The following is an 18,872-nucleotide window of genomic DNA, read 5'->3' on the forward strand; positions in this document are numbered from 1 at the left end:
GGTGGCGGCGATGGCGTCGGTGGTGGGTGGTGGTGGTGGGTTGTGGCGAAGTTGGTGGGTTGTGGTTTTGTTGATGAATGGTGCAAGAGGGGATAGAATGGGAAAAAAAACATGGGGTGTGGAAGGAATGATTTTGAGGGAATGGAATGTCTTTTGGAATGGGTGATTCCATTCCATTGACCAACCAAACATCCTTTTCTTCATTCCCTCGTAATCATTCATTCCATTCCACCTCTCATTCCTGTATACCAAACACTACCTAAGGGTGTGGTCATGACTCAAACCACTAGCCCCTTATTTATTTTAATTTATCATTGTCTAAAGAAAAAAGAAATGATTTGTTGAAAAATGGAAAGGAGGACCATAGTTGCTATGGTTTAATCCATGTAAACCATGGTGGATCAAAAAGGGGTGATGTAGTCTTTCATTTATGTTGTAGGTGGCAAATCATGTCCCAACCATAACCCCACACCTTTAGCTTGAAGTTATTAACTAACCTATACAAGGTTTAAAGTCCTGAATCAGGTCGGTATAGCTGTGAGACTTAACCGACCAACAACGATGTCCTTGAGAGCGTTGAGGAAAGTGCTTCAACAACAAGAAGAATCTGCAAACAATCACACCGCCGATGATGACTCGGAATCGGACTCCGATTCCCGCCCTTTTATTAATCCTTTCGATCTCCTCAACGAACAGGAACAAGAGCAGGTGCGGTTAAATCAGCGATGCTTTTTGTTGTTTGATTGTATTACTTCATCTTTCTTTTCTTAGTTTGATGATTACTGATTCAGTATTCAATGATGATTTTGTTTAATTTTCGGATGGTTAGGGTTAGGGTTAGGGTTCGTTAGGTTATGTTATTATTGAAGATGTACCATCGAATAAAATCTGATTTTGCTGCTACTGATTTACTTGATGATATCCGCTCGTTGAAAACTAGAGTCGCGTCAAGCTTAAACGAGTTCGAGCCTAAAAATAAACTTGTTTAATAAACGAGGCATGAGCCATTGCCTGAGCTTCACTTATCGAGCTCAAGCTGGCTCGGGTGTCTAAACTAGCTTACTATTTATGTACTTTTTATTTATTACATGAAACATATTTATATAATAATTATTATATATTAAGTTATGACAAAAATAACCAAATAATATAGAGTATGTTATATAGAAAGTTTATGATTAAAATACATATAAAAAATAACTATAAATGTATATAAAATAATTGATAAATAAACAAGCCGAGTTTGTGCTTCAGAAACTACTCACAAGCTGAGCTCGCTCTTTAGAAAAAGAGCTCGAAATGAGTCGAGCTTGAGCTCTCATAAGTTAATTGAGCCCAGTCGAGCTCGGGCTTGGCCCAACTTGTTTACACCTTTGGTTTAGAAAGCTCGAGGCGTTCCGGAGTGTTTAGGTCCCAAAAGCCGAAGTGTGAGGGGTTAGGCGAGAGGCGAGAGTTTCACGTATTCGAGGCGGCACTTAATAAATAAATTCCACCTCCACCCCGCCTCACGTGATCACTGCGCCTCACAGTAGTTGAGGTATTTTCCAAAACGCCTTGAACGCCTCACGCCTGAGGCGCGCTTTTTAAAACCAAGTTTACGCCCTTAATTTTGGACCCCAGGTACCTTGAAGATTGCTAACTAACTTGTACTGCTCATATGATTCCATGATCAATCTCAATTTCAGGAGAATGACTCCAGTGATGTTGATACATCCTCTAAGGTGAAAAAAGAAGATAATGTTAATAAAAACATTGCTACCAATTTCTCATTACCAAATCAAAAATCAAAGAAAAAGAAGAAGAAGAAAAACAAGGAGTTATCATCAAAAACCGATGAGGACCCCTTAGACATTATATTAGAAGATTTATCTTTTGGAGTTGACTCGTCCGGCGGTCAACGTGAACCTTCAAAAACGAAACTGGAGAATGTGAATGGCGCAGGTAAAAGATCCCAACCACACATATTGCAAGTGGATCCAAGATTTCTCAGTGCAGATAATGAGTTGAGGAGAATATTTGGTTCAAAAGTAGTTAGTTCATTTGAAAGAAGTAATCAAGCAGGAAGTTCTAGACAGAGTCGTTCAGGTAGACGCGTTAATCATTCCTACAGAAAGACGATTATTATTTCTCCTTCGGAGCATTGGCCTCGGTGGGACGGATCTCTATCTATGGAGCTTCTAGAACACAAAGATGGATGCAACTATTTCAGGCAAGTTTATGTTTGTAAATTATAAAACTTTAGCTACTCTTTGCAAGTTGGGGTGCAAATGAGCCAAGCCCGAGCCTGAGCTCGGCTTGGTTCGAGCTTTGTTTTCAAAGCTCAAGGTCGGCTCATTGGTAGTTTCTCAAGCTCGAGCTCGGCTTGTTTATTATCTATTAATTAATTTATTAAATAAAAATAATATAAATAACAGACTCGTTTAGGCTCACGAGCTCGATAATTGAAGCTCGGGCTCGGGCTTGTTTACTAAACAAGCTTATTTTTAGGTTTCAGCTCGGCTCGTTTACTTGACAACTTTTAATAAGGGGTAAATGTTATTAAATATCAATAAAAACTAATATTACACTTAAGGCTCGATGAGCTTGATGAACTTCACATACCAGGCTTGGGCTCGATAAATAAACGAGCTTGATAAAGCTCGGCTCGTTTTGAGCTTTCTCTTGAGCCAATCTCGAGCAGCTCGCGAGCCGCTCGACTCATTTGCACCCCTATTTGCAACGACTAGTATGGTTCACGCGTTAACTTACAATCTTTATGGCCTGTAACTGAAATTGCGTGTTTGCTTAAAAATCTTAGTCATGTTGGTGTTAGCGTAATTGTTTATGGGTCGTCTATTGTGGGTATGGGACTGTTGGGACATATTGTTTAGTTGATTATTTCATGTTTCCAACACACCATTATTTGTTTTATATTTGTGTTTTTTGTATTTGATGGATTATTTTAGTAATCTGACTGTCCTTTTTGGCGTGACTTCATTTAGGTATGTACATTCATACACCTACAGCCTCGCTCAAAGACAATTTGAAGCCGCACAGGCAACACATGATCTGAACGGCATAGCAAATATACTGTTACACCATCCGTATCATATAGATTCACTCATAACTCTATCCGAATACTACAAACATTCCGGCGACCTTCAAATGTCAGCAGATGCAACTGCAAAAGCGCTCTATGCCTTAGAATGTGGATGGCACCCGTTATTCACTCCGTTACAGGTTAACTGTCAACTGAAATACGAACACGACACAAATAAACCGTTTTTCACTACACTATTTGCTCACATGAAAAACATGGATAGGCGCGGTTGCCATCGTTCCGCCTTAGAAATATGCAAATTGGTAATTTCTCTAGATTCCGATGATCCAACGGGTGCACTTTTTTGTATCGACTATTTCTCGTTGCGGGCCGAGGAGTATAAATGGTTAGAAAGGTTTTCTGAAGAATATACTGGTGATAATTCAATCTGGTTGTATCCAAACTTTTCGTATTCTCTTTCCATTTGTCGGTTTTATCTTGAACGTGAAGAACAGTTGAAAGAAACGGAAACGAAAGCTACTTCGAGTGATCTCATGGAACAGGCGTTAATGCTTTATCCTTCGGTTGTAAGGAAGTTGGTGGACAAAGTTCCGTTGAAAGAACAGGTGTGGTCAAAGATAGTCAACCATAGTTATTTTAGAAAAGATGAAACGGGAAGTGCGTCGTTGGATCATCTGATTAATATATATGTTGAAAAGAGTTATCTCATATGGAGACTTCCCGAGCTGCATAACTTTCTCAAAGATGCAGCGTTATTAGTAATCGAAAAGATGGATATTAATCAAAGTGAAGCTCGGGATTGGGCGTGTGTGAGAAAAGAAGCATTTGCATCGGATAAGAACGAGTGAGTATGCCACACTTTATTTTTAAACTCTCTTTTTTGAAGGAGTAAAATACACGGATGGTCCCTATGGTTTACCAAAATTTTGGATTTGGCCCCTAACTTTCCAAAAGTACATGGATGGTCCCTGTGGTTTGTAGTTTGTAACGCATTTAATCCCCAACATACAAATCTAAAGGTTTCAGCAGGTTAAACTTAGGAACTAAATGCGTTACAAAGTGCAAACCACAGGGACCACCCATATACTTTTGAAAAAAGTTGGGGACTAAATGCGTTACAAAGTGCAAATCACAGGGACCATCCGTGTACTTTTGGAAAGCTAGGGATCAAATCCAACTTTTTGGTAAACCACAAGGACCATGCGTGTACTTTACTCTTTTTGAAGGCTTACCTGATCCCATTACTTAGCAGGTACTGGTGGGGTCCGATGAGTTTCCTCTGACGAGTTCTCACAGTACCAAAAAAGTTCCACATTATCGGATAACTTACATTTGATTATGATCGTTTTACAGGTATTCACACTTAATGGTATCTGATTTCTCGGATTCAACGCCAACCATTCCACCCGAACACTTGCAAAACTTTATGGTTGATCCAAGGTTGGTGGAAATGCATGGTAATGCTAACCAAGAAAATGTTGGCGGCGTTGCAGTTGTACACCCTCCTCGTGAAGTTGCAAACCGAAACCCATTGGCAGTTTTGTTCGAGTCAATGTTACCATGGGTTCACTATGGAACAAGAGTAGAAAACAACCTGCCGCAAGATATTGAAGATTAAACCTTACGTTTTTACAGTGTAACTGATGAAGAATCAAATTTTATGAGATATTCTTCGTGTTTTAACCAGGAAACCTGCTTTTGCTTATGTTGTGTAGGATAGTGGTGACGTGCACCACGGTCCAGTTTGGCAGGTTTTAAAATTTTTGTTGCCGAACAGGTAACTATAGCTTTAAAAAGGGCAAACCAAACAGGTTAAATTGGTTGTGTCGACTGGAACGGCCAAAAGTTTGGACGATTTGAACTGGTTTTTTAAAGTTCTTAAAATCGGTATTAGCTTCTATAAAATATAAAGATGATTTATGAATATTATACGAATCTATAATTGTGTAAAACTGGAAAAAAAAAAACAAGAAGGTAAATGGCAGGTTCCGTGTGAACTGAACAATTATTTAACATTTTCTTTAACTAATAATGCTAGTGCTGTTCTTAGTTGTATTTAACAGTTATAACTATATTTTGTTAATCTGTTGTTTTAATTTCCAAGTCAAACAAGTTTATGTTTGTACACCATCCATTGGCAAAGGAAAATCCTTTAAAAAACTGGAAGGGGAGGGGAAACGGGTCTTAGGTTGAGGTCCCACAAACAACCAGCTGTTCAGAAAGAGTTTATATTTGGACAAAATTATGATTTTTGACCTTGAAGAGGTATGGTCCCAATTCCCTGTCTACACGGCAGGGACCACACCACTTTTGTGCACACAAGGCATCCATGTCACCAGAACATTCTAGAAGCTTCCAGAAGACATCTAGGCGGTTCACAGCTGGCATCAAAGATGCTTTGCCCAACATAAAGGACAACACGTGTCCCAATTCCCTGCCTATATAGGCCTGCGACAATCCAGGGAGCAGGGCTGACATGACCAGTACGAGGCACCCAGCACAGGCGAACGCAAGGACGCCACGTGTACCACTACACCCTTCGCGACAGAGCAGACCAAGAGGATATTCTCCTTGGTCGGACAGCTGGCGCGCACCTACAGCTGGCACAGCTGCTTCCTCCTTCTTCACCCTCCGGCTATAAATAGGACCCTTCATCATTCAGGTTCGGGATCTTGGCTCCCTTTACTCACTCTATACACACACTGTTTTATTCCTCTCAGAGCAGTACTTATTCTCACGCCGGAGCCTGGTTAAGAGGGAAAACCCCCTTCCCCCCTCTTAACGAGACTAACGGTGTTTACTGTTTTGCAGATCTCAGGCCACCGATACGAGTAAGAGAAGAGGTTGAACCCCATAAGTGAAACGACCCCCCTGGTTATCCTTGTGTTAACCATTTGTTTCGACATTGGCGCCATCCGCTTTTTTGCAAAACCACTCTCACCTCTTTTCTTTCCTAAAAAACACTCGTAAAAATGGCAGACCAAAATCATTCACACCCAGCTGACGGAGACGTTTCTTCCTTTGAACTCGTTTCGGACACGGCACACGTCCAAAGGGGTCAAAGGAACGAGACCATCCAAGAGGGTCAGCTGAACAACGAGTTTCCATCCATCTTTGGAAGTGCGTCCAGGGCTGTTAGCCAAACCACAACTGGACCCACTTTCCAAACACCAGCAAGAATCATCACTCAAACCACAAACGGAGCTGCTCTCCAATCTCCAACGGGGATATTACACCAAACACCTCCGCCGATGCAGACTGTAAGCCATGGAGCAGGCCCTTCTGCTCCATCGGAACAAGCACAACTCAACTACTCTGCACTTTTAGGGCTACCCGAGGGAAAAACTCTGGCTTCCTGGTATGCCGAACAAATGGCGTCCATAAACCTCGTTTATACGCAGCTCAGCGCACAACAAGCCTTGCTCCAAGCACAGGCTAACCAATCAGCATTCGTAACTCCACAACCAAGGTCTCTGAGTACACACACGGCTCAGCAGACAAGCGCGTGGAACTTACGACCAGAAAGAGGACCAGTGCAAAATGTAAGAAGACCTAGCGTACAAGACACGCGCGATACTTATGCTGAAACAGAGAGCAACTTCGTTCAAACCTCCAATCTACAACGAAGGCCGATCCAAACCCGTTTGGGCGCGCGCAACATGAATACGGAATGGGAAGAGGAGGAAGACGACCCAACTTACAAGGGGGAATCCACAGTGTTTAGCAGACTTCCTCCGGAACACGAAGCATACAAACCAACCAAGCGCGCGGGGTATAACCACAAAGCAGAGCATGATTACACCTTGAGCTATCGTCCTGAGGACATGGCTGAAAATTCAAAATTCATTCGAGAAATTGCGTGCGCGGCCATCGACAAAACGAAATTACCACACAACGTGGGTAAATACAACGGGTTGACGGATCCAGACGATCACCTCCAGGTGTTTAAAGGCGCAGGAGCAACCGGCGGATGGAACTTACCAACATGGTGCCACCTGTTTGCTCAGACATTCGTTGGCGCGACGCGCATTTGGTTCGACAACTTACCAGCTGGCAAAATCAAATCATGGGTCGATTTCCGAGAGAAGTTCCTAGCACACTTCTCTCAGCAGCGAAGACAAGCCAGAGATCCGGGTGATTGTCTGAACATATGGAGAAAAGACTATGAAAGCGTAGAAGATTTCATTACAAGGTACAACAAAGGATGTCTAGAGATCGGAGACATACCAGAAAAAATGATGCGCGCACACTTCATGCGAGCAGTCAAGTGCGACGATCTGGTTAAAAGAATCAAAGGGCGAGATGGAGGACCCAAAGACTGTGAAACCTTCATTGAAGCGGCCAAGACTATTGCGCAGACAGACCGGCAACTGACCGGTGACGATCATCATCAGCGCGCATACAACCACAACGATCGACACAACAGAAGGGGCAGAAATCAACCCTGGAAGGCTCCCGGACACAGAGAAAGAAGCCCTCCACGGGAAGACGCACGCCATACGATCAATCAAATAGCCCATCGAAAAGAAGTAAAGCGAGAAAACAGAGAAAAGCAGTGGACTTCACTGACCAAAACGCCTTCTGAGGTCCTAGCTACAGAAAACCATCAGTTCAAACCACCCTTGCTGATGCGCAACAAAAGGGGTCAAGACCCAAATCTCTTCTGTGAATTCCACAAAGATACGGGCCATTTAACCGATGATTGCTTTAGCCTAAAGCAAGAAATCGAAAGAGCTCTAAGAGACGGAAAGCTCACCCACTTAGTCAAAGGTGGAAAGCGCGATTACCGCCAGATACAAAGAAGAGACGAAGGGCCAGACAATAAGAAGCTCAGAAAGTTAGAAACTCACATGGTGCAAGGAGGTCCACGGCGACCAAGAAAACATTACAACAAGCGCGCGCAAGATGATTCATGGCGCGAGAAACAAGTGGTTTTCCCAGTTGTCAGGGGAGGTCCAAGAGAAAAGCGGCCAATAGTCATTCCAGGAGTGATCGGTCACTACCAGACAGATTACATCTTTATTGATCCCGGGAGCACTGCGGACATCATATATGAACAGTGCTTCAATCAATTTGACCAAGAGGACAAGGCGCGCCTAGAGCCAGTCGACTACCCTTTAACTGGTTTTTGCAACGAGGCCGTCTTTCCCCTAGGACACATATCATTCCCAGTATTACTTTCCGATGGGAGAAATTCAAGAACCGAAGAAGTCACATTCATGGTACTGCCGGCACACTCAAGGCACGACATCCTCCTAGGAAGAGAATCACAAGGAGATTTCAACATGATCTGTTCCGCACCACATTCCGCCGTAGGTTTCCCGACCGAAACAGGCGTTGCATTGATATATGCAAGCAAAGAAGTGCTGGCAACAGACGAAATCAGGCCAGCAAAATCAAGCAAACAAGCACCGCGCTTAGAAGCAGAGAAATGGGTATTGAATAGCGCGTACCCAGAACAAACAGTCACTCTGGGGCCCGCAATGTCTGATCTAACGCGCGCGGCGCTAAAGAAATTATTGCACGAAAACATGGACGTGTTCGCCTGGACACCGGCCGATATGGTTGGCGTCCCACGGCACATAGCAGAACACCGGCTAAATGTCTCAGAAGACGCAAAGCCAGTAGTGCATGCTAAACGACACCTGGGAGATATCAAACATGATGCCATGAAAGAACAAGTGTTGGAATTACTAAACGCAGGGATCATCAGAGAAGTCCGGTACCAAACGTGGGTAGCAAGCCCAGTAATGGTGAAGAAACCAAATGGCAGTTGGAGAATGTGTGTCGACTATAAAGATCTGAACAAAGCATGTCCCCGTGACTGCTACGCCCTACCAGATATAGATGAAAAAATCGATTCTTTGGCAACATTCCAGTGGAAATGTTTCTTGGATTGCTACAAAGGGTACCACCAGGTCCAAATAGCCGTCCAAGACGAGGATAAAACCGCATTCCGCACGCCAACAGGGTTGTATTGCTACACCAAGATGCCGTTCGGCTTAAAGAATGCAGGTGCAACGTACCAAAGGTTGATGAACGAAACATTCAGTGACGCCATCGGTAAGTACATAGAAGTGTATATGGATGATCTGGTAATCATGAGCAAGGAGGAGAGCGCGATGCTGGCAAACATCCAGAAGACCTTCAACACGCTGCGCAGCGTAAGCATCAAACTGAATCCAGCAAAGTGCTCATTCGGAATGGAAGAAGGAAAGTTTTTGGGCTTCATAGTCACTAAAGATGGTTTTAAGGTGAATCCAGAAAAGGTCCAGGCCATAGAAAGGATGCCTTTACCAGCAAACGTCAAAGACATGCAAAAGCTTGCAGGACGATTGGCAGCACTCAATCGGTTCCTAGCTAACCACGCTGCAAAATCCTTCCCATTCATCAAGACCTTGCGCAACTGCATGAAGAAAAACCAGTTCCAATGGACTCCGGAAGCAGAAAATGCGTTCCGCGAGATGAAAGACTGTCTCATCAAGCTGCCAACTCTAACCGCACCAAACAAAGGAGAACCTTTGGTCCTGTACCTCTCAGCTTCCGACAAGGCAGTCGGAGCCGTACTGCTTGTTGATCGTCAAGGTGTCCAAACACCTGTGTATTATGTGTCTAGAACCTTGACCGACCCAGAAACCAGATACGCAATCATGGAAAAGCTTGTCCTTGCACTAATTCACGCGTCAAGAAGGCCGCGCAGATATTTCGCCAATCATGTCATCCACGTGCTAACAAACTACAATATTGGGAATATCCTAGCAAGGCCAGAAGTATCAGGAAGGTTGGCCAAATGGGCAATAGAGCTAGGGGGACACAATGTGGTTTTCAGACCACGTCCATCGATCAAGGGCCAAGTCTTGGCAGATTTTATGACAGAAGTCCCAGACGACAAAGACAGAGAATGCAAGGCGATGGAGAAAGCTGAGAAACAACAAACAGAAGAGCCATGGCTACTGTACACAGATGGTGCATCCAACGAAGATGGGGCAGGCGCAGGGCTAAGGCTAGTAAGCCCTGACAAACATGAGTTCACATACGCCATACGCCTAGACTTCAAGAGCACAAACAATGAAGCAGAGTACGAAGCCTTTCTGGCCGGCTTGCGTTTGGCAATCAAAATGGGGGTCCGACACATCGAAGCACATGTGGACTCCATGTTAGTAGCAGGCCAAATCAACGGCCAGTATGAAGCCAAGGGCGACATAATGGCACTCTATCTCAACCAAGCGAAGACGTTGTTACAAACTTTCTATTCCTACAAGGTGCATCACATAAACCGCAGCGAAAACAAGCCGGCAGATGCTTTAAGCAAGCTTGCGTCGACAAGTTTCCAACACCTAGCAAAGGATGTACGCATAGAAGTTTTGAGCAACCCATCTGTTCCACTCAGAGAAGTCAGCGTCATCCAAACAGGAACCACGTCCTGGATGACACCCATAATCATGTACTTACAGTCCGGGATACTTCCAGAAAACAAAGCTGAGGCGCGAAAGATACAATATAAATCAGAACATTATCAGATGGCAGACGGGATACTGTATCGAAAGTCATATCTCGGCCCGCTGCTAAGATGTGTTGACGCCGACGACGCAAACTATCTGATCCGGGAAGTACATGAAGGCATTTGTGGTATCCATGCCGGGCCGCGAATGGTAGTGGCAAAAGTAATGAATGCCGGATACTACTGGCCCGGGATGCACCTCGATGCCGTGAAAGAGTTGAGAAAATGCAGTGGCTGCCAGAGGCACGCACCAAAAACCATGCGCCCCAAAAACGAGCTGGTACCAGTAACAACCGCATGGCCTTTTCAGCAATGGGGCATAGACATGGTGGGCCCCTTTCCAGAAGCTCCGGGGGCAGTTAAGTTCATCATAGTCGCGGTCGATTACTTCACCAAGTGGGTAGAAGCAAAGGCACTCGCATCAAACACGTCGGCAGTCGTTAAACGATTCATATGGGAACAAATCATATGCCGGTTCGGCCTACCACTCAGAATCATCACCGACAATGGAACAAACTTTGCAGCAGATGATCTTGAACGATGGTTCAAGGAACTAAACATCGAACATACCTTCTCGTCGGTTGCACATCCGCAAGGGAATGGTCAAGTTGAAGCAGTCAACAAGAGCATCGTCGATGGCATAAAGGCAAGGCTCGGTGAAAAAAGACGTGGGTGGGTCGATGAACTACCCAGCATATTATGGGCCCATAGAACAATGCCAAAAACAAGCAATGGAGAAACACCATTTAGCTTGGTCTATGGGTCCGAGGCTGTGATCCCAGCGGAAATCGGGCTTCCATCTCCGAGAATGCTCTCCATGAACCTGATCAACAACGAAGAAGAAAGGAGGATCGACCTGGACCTCCTAGAAGAACGGAGGGAGATGGCAGCAATCAACGAAGCCAAATACAAATCAAAGCTTGAAAAGTATTACAACTCCCAAGTCCGGATCTGCACCTTCAACCCAGGAGATTATGTCTTAAGGGACAATGAAGCGTCCAACGCAGAAAAACCGGGGAAACTGGCTCCCAAATGGGAAGGCCCGTACATCATCGATGAGGTCCTCGGCATGGGGGCATACAAGCTACGCACCATGAACGACAAAGAGGTTCCACGAACCTGGAATGCCCAACAGTTACGAAAATGCTACATATAATGCAAACATGTAATCGTACAGGGCGAATCGCCGACACATTTACCTAATACAAGAAGTGTTTGGCTACCTTTATTTCATGCAAATTTTTTGTCACAACTGCATTTATTACTTCGGGCGTACACGAAAACATCAATGGCTCGACCATAGGAAACGTTGTAGACCTCCAAGGCTCGTCACAACCAAGTGAACAGCCGGGTCAGAAACACAACCAAAGCCTACAAAACGCCAAAAAACATAACTTCGTGCCCACATAAACACGAAAATATCGATAGCAAGGTAACTAAACATTGTAATGCTCCCAAGGCTGTGATCCCAGCTGAGCTCACACAATAACCTGCAACTCGATCACTTCGTATGTCACATACAAGCGCGCATACTTAAACGACAGAATAAAAACGTGGTAGTAACACAACATCACCTGTCAGCGCCATCATTCATTCGTGACACCTGATCAAAGTAATTAAACATGCACATATTATGACGATTTCAAAATTTGCATAACCAAAAATCAAAGCGGTAAAATATATGTCAATACACACAACCACAGTCAAGAAAATTAAAATTGTGTTAAAACACCCATTACAAGCCCATTCAGGGCCATACACGGCACGCAGGCCGGAAACCGCCTATCAAGTATGGCTGGAGCCAGCACCTCCCGCAGCACCATCGCCATCTTCTCCCAAAGCTTTTTTTCAACAAAGCTACTCCATTCGCTTTGTGAGCCAACTTCCCAGAGGCCCGAACAACAGCTAAATCAAGCGTCGAAAACTCTTTTCGCTTCTCAGCATAAGCACCGTCACAATCATCTTTATATAACTCAAAGTGGGAATCCTTCTCATTGTTCATGGCCGCAAGTTTGCCTTCAGCATACCCAAACTTGCGTCCACTATTATACCCTGCCCTACCCAATTCAAACATATAGCGGGCAAGTTCAGAAGAATGCAAAATACGATCAGCAAGCTACATGAAAAACAAGATCGAGTAAGAACAGAAATATACAAAGGCAAAAACAACACGAAATGAGAAAACAAGGCAAACAAAAAAAAAATGTTACCAAAGGAACGCCGCGGGAAAGCAACCACCTACTATCAGCTGAGGCCTCCTCAGCAAGAAGCTCAAAAGCACGACACTCAGCCGTCTTCTCATCAAGAAGGCGCTGAGCAGTCTCACACTCCCCAGCTTTCTCCTGAGCAAGAAGCTCCAGCTTGTCGATCCGAGCAACATACTCCTTTTCTTTCTTCTCCGCAGCAATACGCGCCTGATGCGCCTTATCAGCAAGGGCCGTCTTCTCACCAGACAGCCGCACAATAGCATCACGCTGCGACTGCATCTCCAAGTTCGTACGCGCACATGCAGATTCCCAATCCTTCTGTTTTTGCTCGTTCAACTGCTTCTGCTCCTCAAGCTTCCGCTCAGCCTCAGCAACCCGCCATTGCAAGCCTTTTTTCTCCGCATTAAACTTCTCTTTCTCTTCGGAAAACGACTTCTTCGCCTCCTCAAACTCAAGAGTTTCTTCCCCCATTGACCTCCATTCGCGAAGAATCTCTTGCGATGTGGCAAAGAAGTGAACCCCAGCACTAACATGGTCGTCTATAAGGGCAAAGCGGTTGCGATTCTTCTGGAACATCCTCTCCGCAGGCGGAAGTGACAAAGAGAAAAACTCATGACAATTCTTTAAATCAGTCATTCGAGAGCCCTGAGTAAGGCTCCAACGGGGGACGTGAGGCAAATCATCACAAGCTGGGTTACCCCAGGAATCATCAGGATTATGTTCAAAGTGCGGGCTTCGCACAAGGCCAGAAGTAGCTCCACCTCCACCAGGAGGACGTTTAGTGTAAATGGTTTGTTGCGGAGTAGTCTCACTAGACTCCATCTGCACTTCAACACCTTTACCTTTATCACCTCCAACATCTCCTCCAACATCACCCCCAGTCGCATCGCCTCCTTCAAACGTACCTTCAACAAACCCTTCACCACCACCCACGTTTGCATCAGCACCATCACGCAGAGGGGTCAGACCAACAGTCCTCGACGGAGGAGAAGTAGGTGGAGTAATCCGAGAAATATCCGCCGCCCGAGGTTTCTTGCTAGTCTTGAATACTGCCATAAGACAACAATTAAAGAGCAATCCAAGGAAAGATACGACAAACGTACAACGAAAGAAAATTACCAGGAAGAGGAGCAGAGGCAGCATATATCTCCTCCAACAAATTCCCACGACCTCCACTAAACACGCCCAAATCAATCTCAGACTCCGAGGGCGCTGGGGGAGCCTCTTTTTGAAGCTTTGCCTTCTTGGCAGCAAAAACAGCAGCAGCCTGCTCATCCAGGCGACGTTTGTGATCATCGAGAGCTTTTTTCTTCATGTGCTCAGATAAGGTAGCACTGTCATCAGGATCTGACTGTTGACCCTTTTCACCAACCCCTAAGCCAGACAACGTATCAGAAACTACCACATAACCTAGACAAGGATGAGTAGAGGGTCGCTTACGAGAAGAACCAGCACCTTTACTCTCAGACTTCTCCTCTCTCCTTCCAGATCTATCAGTCCGTGCTTTCTTTCTCGTCTCCAACTGGGCAGAGGGATCAACAGATGCTTCTGCATCATCCTCATCACCAACAACCTCATGCACGGGCTCAGCAGCGCCACCATGCGCGGTACCTGCACGCGCCCAATGAGAGGTTAGATCTCCAACATTCTGGTCAGAACTTCCACTAGAAAGGATGATAACTTCCTCTCGACCCGAATCGACAAAGTCATCCCAAACATCTTCACCTAGAACTTCATCAGCATATCTGCTCAGGCTTTCGTCGGTGGGATGCAAAAACCGACCCCGTATCTGATCCAACCACGTCGGATTCCCATCAGCCTGGATAGCTTCAACCATGGCACCCGCTGATTTAGGGTCCAAGGCATTCAACAAACTGTAACCAACTGCAAAATGGCAACAAAAATAAGGACACATAGTAAACATAAAGGGAAATAATTAAGTGGTAAGACACGAAAGAACAATACATTTGCCCTTATGGCTATACGCAGGTTGACCGAGTGGATGTTTGGGCACCCACAGCAAACTCATCCCTGCACCAACTAAAGCCATCTCATCCAGTTGAGAAATAGCAGTCGCCTTCGCAGTTATCTTCTTATACCAGTCTTGAGCACCATAGTTTGGAAGAACATCCACCTTAGGGATCCCGTGACTCACTTGCCGATATAACATATCTGTTGGAATCACTCCACGACGAATGTAAAAAAACTTTTGTTTCCAGTCATGGATGCCCTTTAACGGCACAGAACACACCGGAGCAACTCCGGCCCTAGCTTGAAAAGAGTAAAAGCCGCTGGTATACGAAACGCTGTAGAAAACGTTAAACATCTCAAAAGTAGGGTCAACACGGTAAGACCTACAGACGAATTCGAAATGGGTAATCCGAGGAAGCCCAATCGCATTTATTTGAGAAATATGGAGCCCATAACCCCTCAACACAGCAGCAGTGAACTTCGTAATCGGCAGCCTAAAATTGCCTTCCCGGAAATAAGCAACATATAACGTGATAAAACCCGGAGGGGCGTCCAATGCAGTAGACCCAGGAGGAGGGTACCGAGCTCCCCACCCGGAACGGAAGTTCATCCCCCTCACAAGGTTCTGAAATTCCTCCTCCTTCCAGTTAATAACGGCTTGGTCTGGACCAGGAGGAGCCCTACCTCTATGCTTCCTTTTCTTCTGAGTTGGATTCTTCTCAGCCATGATAAAGGTCAAGAAGAAGACGATTTGAACTCAAAAAAATATGAACGATGGGAAAACACAAGAGGAGGATAGAGAGAAAATAACACTTAGAATTCAAGAATGAAGGAAGAAAGGGATAACCGCCCCCTATTTATACTCATCGCATTTAATGCGATGGGTAGTGGACCGTCAGGAAACAGGAAAAGCACCCAATAGATGACTGACACGTCAAAGGAGAGAGAAGACGTCGGCTCGTTTTTCGGGAAGCATGGGCGACATGGTCTACTGATGTGACAGAAAGTCACTGCAAAAGCAACTGTTCACCTCCGAAAAGACAGGGACGTCAGACGGTCACACCAAACACTTCCCCATAACCACCAAACTTCCAACAGAAGGAAACACAAAAAGGCCAAAACCCATGCGGCATGCGTCCATTTGGCTCACTTTTTTAAGAAGCCAAAACCCACGCGGCATGCGTCCATTTGGCTCAGTTTTTTCAAGAGGCCAAAACCCATGCGGCATGCGTCCATTTGGCTCACTTTTTCAAGAGGCCAAAACCCATGCGGCATGCGTCTATTTGGCTCACTTTTTTAAGAAGCCAAAACCTATGCGGCATGCGCCCATTTGGCTCAGTTTTTTTAAGAAGCCAAAACCCATGCGGCATGCGTCCATTTGGCTCACTTTATCAAGAGGCCAAAAACCCACGCGGCATGCGTCCATTTGGCTCAATTTTTCAAAAGGTAAAAAACCATGCGGCACGCCCCCATTTGGCTCACTTTATATGAACCAACTTCAACGCGACGCATGGAGATCATAACTCTCATAAGTCCAGAATCCCTTCTAGACGATTAACTCAACTAGAAGGCACACTGGACTGGGGGGACTTGAAGAGGTATGGTCCCAATTCCCTGCCTACACGGCAGGGACCACACCACTTTTGTGCACACAAGGCATCCATGTCACCAGAACATTCTAGAAGCTTCCAGAAGACATCTAGGCGGTTCACAGCTGGCATCAAAGATGCTTTGCCCAACATAAAGGACAACACGTGTCACCATTGACAGAAGGCCACATAGGCCTGCGACAATCCAGGGAGCAGGGCTGACATGACCAGTACGAGGCACCCAGCACAGGCGAACGCAAGGACGCCACGTGTACCACTACACCCTTCGCGACAGAGCAGACCAAGAGGATATTCCCCTTGGTCGGACAGCTGGCGCGCACCTACAGCTGGCACAGCTGCTTCCTCCTTCTTCACCCTCCGGCTATAAATAGGACCCTTCATCATTCAGGTTCGGGATCTTGGCTCCCTTTACTCACTCTATACACACACTGTTTTATTCCTCTCAGAGCAGTACTTATTCTCACGCCGGAGCCTGGTTAAGAGGGAAAACCCCATTCCCCCCTCTTAACGAGACTAACGGTGTTTACTGTTTTGCAGATCTCAGGCCACCGATACGAGTAAGAGAAGAGGTTGAACCCCATAAGTGAAACGACCCCCTGGTTATCCTTGTGTTAACCATTTGTTTCGACAGACCTCCTTTTACCAAATTATGGACTGTATTTTTTGTAGAGACTTGACTTTCAATCAGCGTCTTTCAATAGAAGACTTCCCTTCATTTGACTTCCCTTCATTTTTTTAATTCTGATGGCAAAATCGAGGGAAGTTTTCAATAAAGGGCGTTAAGTGAAAGTCAATTCTTCAAAGGAACCAGGCCATAATTTAGTAAAAGATGAACAAAATTGTAATTTAGTTGTGTATTTGTTAATTTCTTTTAATCTTTTATGTCCATCATCGACATAATGAGTATCATTTTTTAAGTTCACTAAAGATTGATGTGATACTGTTAACTCTTGTTTGCTTACTAAGTTTCTTCATTTTCACTCAATAGCCAGTATTGTCGCATTCTAGGTGTTTAATGGAAATGTTTCAAAGGGTTTGCATGTGAACTAACGTTAATCAAATGTACAAGTTTATAAAATGAGAAACTAATCGTAGATTACATCTAAATTTATATTGAAAAATTCATTGTTGAATTTATGTTTGGATCAAACCAGTTTTTAAAGACTCGTTAGAAAAAAAAATCAACAAAAAAATTATTAATTAAGTGGTGTGCATCAAGAGAGAAAAAACGTTGCATCTATGATCATTTGTACTTTTCTTTAATTATTACACATGCCTTTTTAGTTTGAAAGTGAACTATTTTTGAGTTTTTAAAGTTTGAGAGACGTCAAATATTCCATGGAGGTTTGTTAACTGTGCTGGTTATGATTGTGATATGATTTTTTACTTCCATTATAAAGTTCTCAATTTATGTTTGGATTTAGGTTTAGGATCTTTGATTGTTGATAACCATTTGATCATGTACAAGATGGAGTTAAGTTGATTGATTTAAATGTTGAACATTGGAGTTCACTTGTCTCTTACAATCCATCTCATCTGAACATGCTATAGTTGGTCCATTAGTTCCAGTTGAAAGTAGTGAACCAGGTGCTTATAGTCGTGACACAGAAATGGATTTTTAGAGCTTTGCATAAAGTGATATTTTCATATATATTTACAGACAAATGGCAGGCAAACGGTCAACATGCTGTGTCGTCACCTCCTTTTGAAAGTAGTGATCATGGATCAGAAAAGGATATTGAGAAGGATGCAGAGGATGATCCCGTTTATATAGTAGTAGAAGACAATCCTGGGAAGGATGTAGAAGTGGACATGATCCATTTTAAGGAATGGATTGATCATGATGCAGTAAAAGATAATTTTATGATGCGCATCCTGATGATTTAGAGGATGACATTCATGTTGATATGGATAACTTTGACAACAATAGTGAGAACAACGAGGATGATGTGTGACGGGTCTGAAAGACAACATGCTTTTATAGTACAAAAACCCGCATTTTGATAGTTGTTTTTAGTAGATATTGCTTAGAATGGATTAAATGCTCGTTTCTGAGTATTTTGCAGATTCCTAAATGAAATGAAGGATTTCTAGGCCAGAACTAGAGATTATTAGAGATTGCTGAAAGCAGGCCCAATTATGTTGTTTATGGGTCATGAGCTTAGAAGAAGAATATGAATTGTAAGCCCCAAGTCGGTACACCTACATACTATTTGGAAACACTAAAGCGATAACAACTTTCCTTTGTTTACGGGTTATGACCCGGGATTGGGTTAACGGGTCGTAAACCACCCAAATTGTACATGGAATGTATAAATAGAATGAGATGTCGAGAAACCCTAGAGAGTGGACGAAACCAGAAGAAAGAAGCAAAAAAAGGGTTGTTAAAGTTCAAGGATTCAAGATCGGAGATTCAAGAGAGGATTCAAGAAAGAAAAACGTACAAGAGGACAAGAGATTGTTCCTTACTAAGTTAACACCCTTCGTATTATCATTTCTTGTGATTTCTATCATGTATTCAATGATATTTATAGCTTTGTTTG

General features: G+C 44.1%; 1 protein-coding gene across 1 annotated transcript; it reads left to right on the forward strand.

Moving 5' to 3' along the window:
- The first annotated feature begins 435 nt into the window (after positions 1-435).
- Positions 436-4,745, forward strand: LOC110911700 (transcription factor 25). Its single transcript, XM_022156331.2, has 4 exons — positions 436-708; positions 1,686-2,209; positions 2,982-3,884; positions 4,394-4,745. Exons 1-4 carry the CDS (start codon positions 562-564, stop codon positions 4,656-4,658), a joined length of 1,839 nt encoding a protein of 612 aa, XP_022012023.1. The 5' UTR covers positions 436-561; the 3' UTR covers positions 4,659-4,745.
- Positions 4,746-18,872: the final 14,127 nt, after the last annotated feature.

This window comes from Helianthus annuus, chromosome 15, assembly GCF_002127325.2.
Source record: "Helianthus annuus cultivar XRQ/B chromosome 15, HanXRQr2.0-SUNRISE, whole genome shotgun sequence".
In the NCBI taxonomy this organism is placed as follows: domain Eukaryota; kingdom Viridiplantae; phylum Streptophyta; class Magnoliopsida; order Asterales; family Asteraceae; genus Helianthus; species Helianthus annuus.

Excerpts from the sequence above, each read along its gene's own strand:
- LOC110911700 (XM_022156331.2), top strand. The coding sequence starts at position 562 with ATGTCCTTGAGAGCGTTGAGGAAAGTGCTTCAACAACAAGAAGAATCT. Across the intron at positions 709-1,685 it reads ACGAACAGGAACAAGAGCAG|GAGAATGACTCCAGTGATGT; the intron begins GTGCGGTTAAAT and ends TCTCAATTTCAG. Across the intron at positions 3,885-4,393 it reads TTTGCATCGGATAAGAACGA|GTATTCACACTTAATGGTAT; the intron begins GTGAGTATGCCA and ends ATCGTTTTACAG.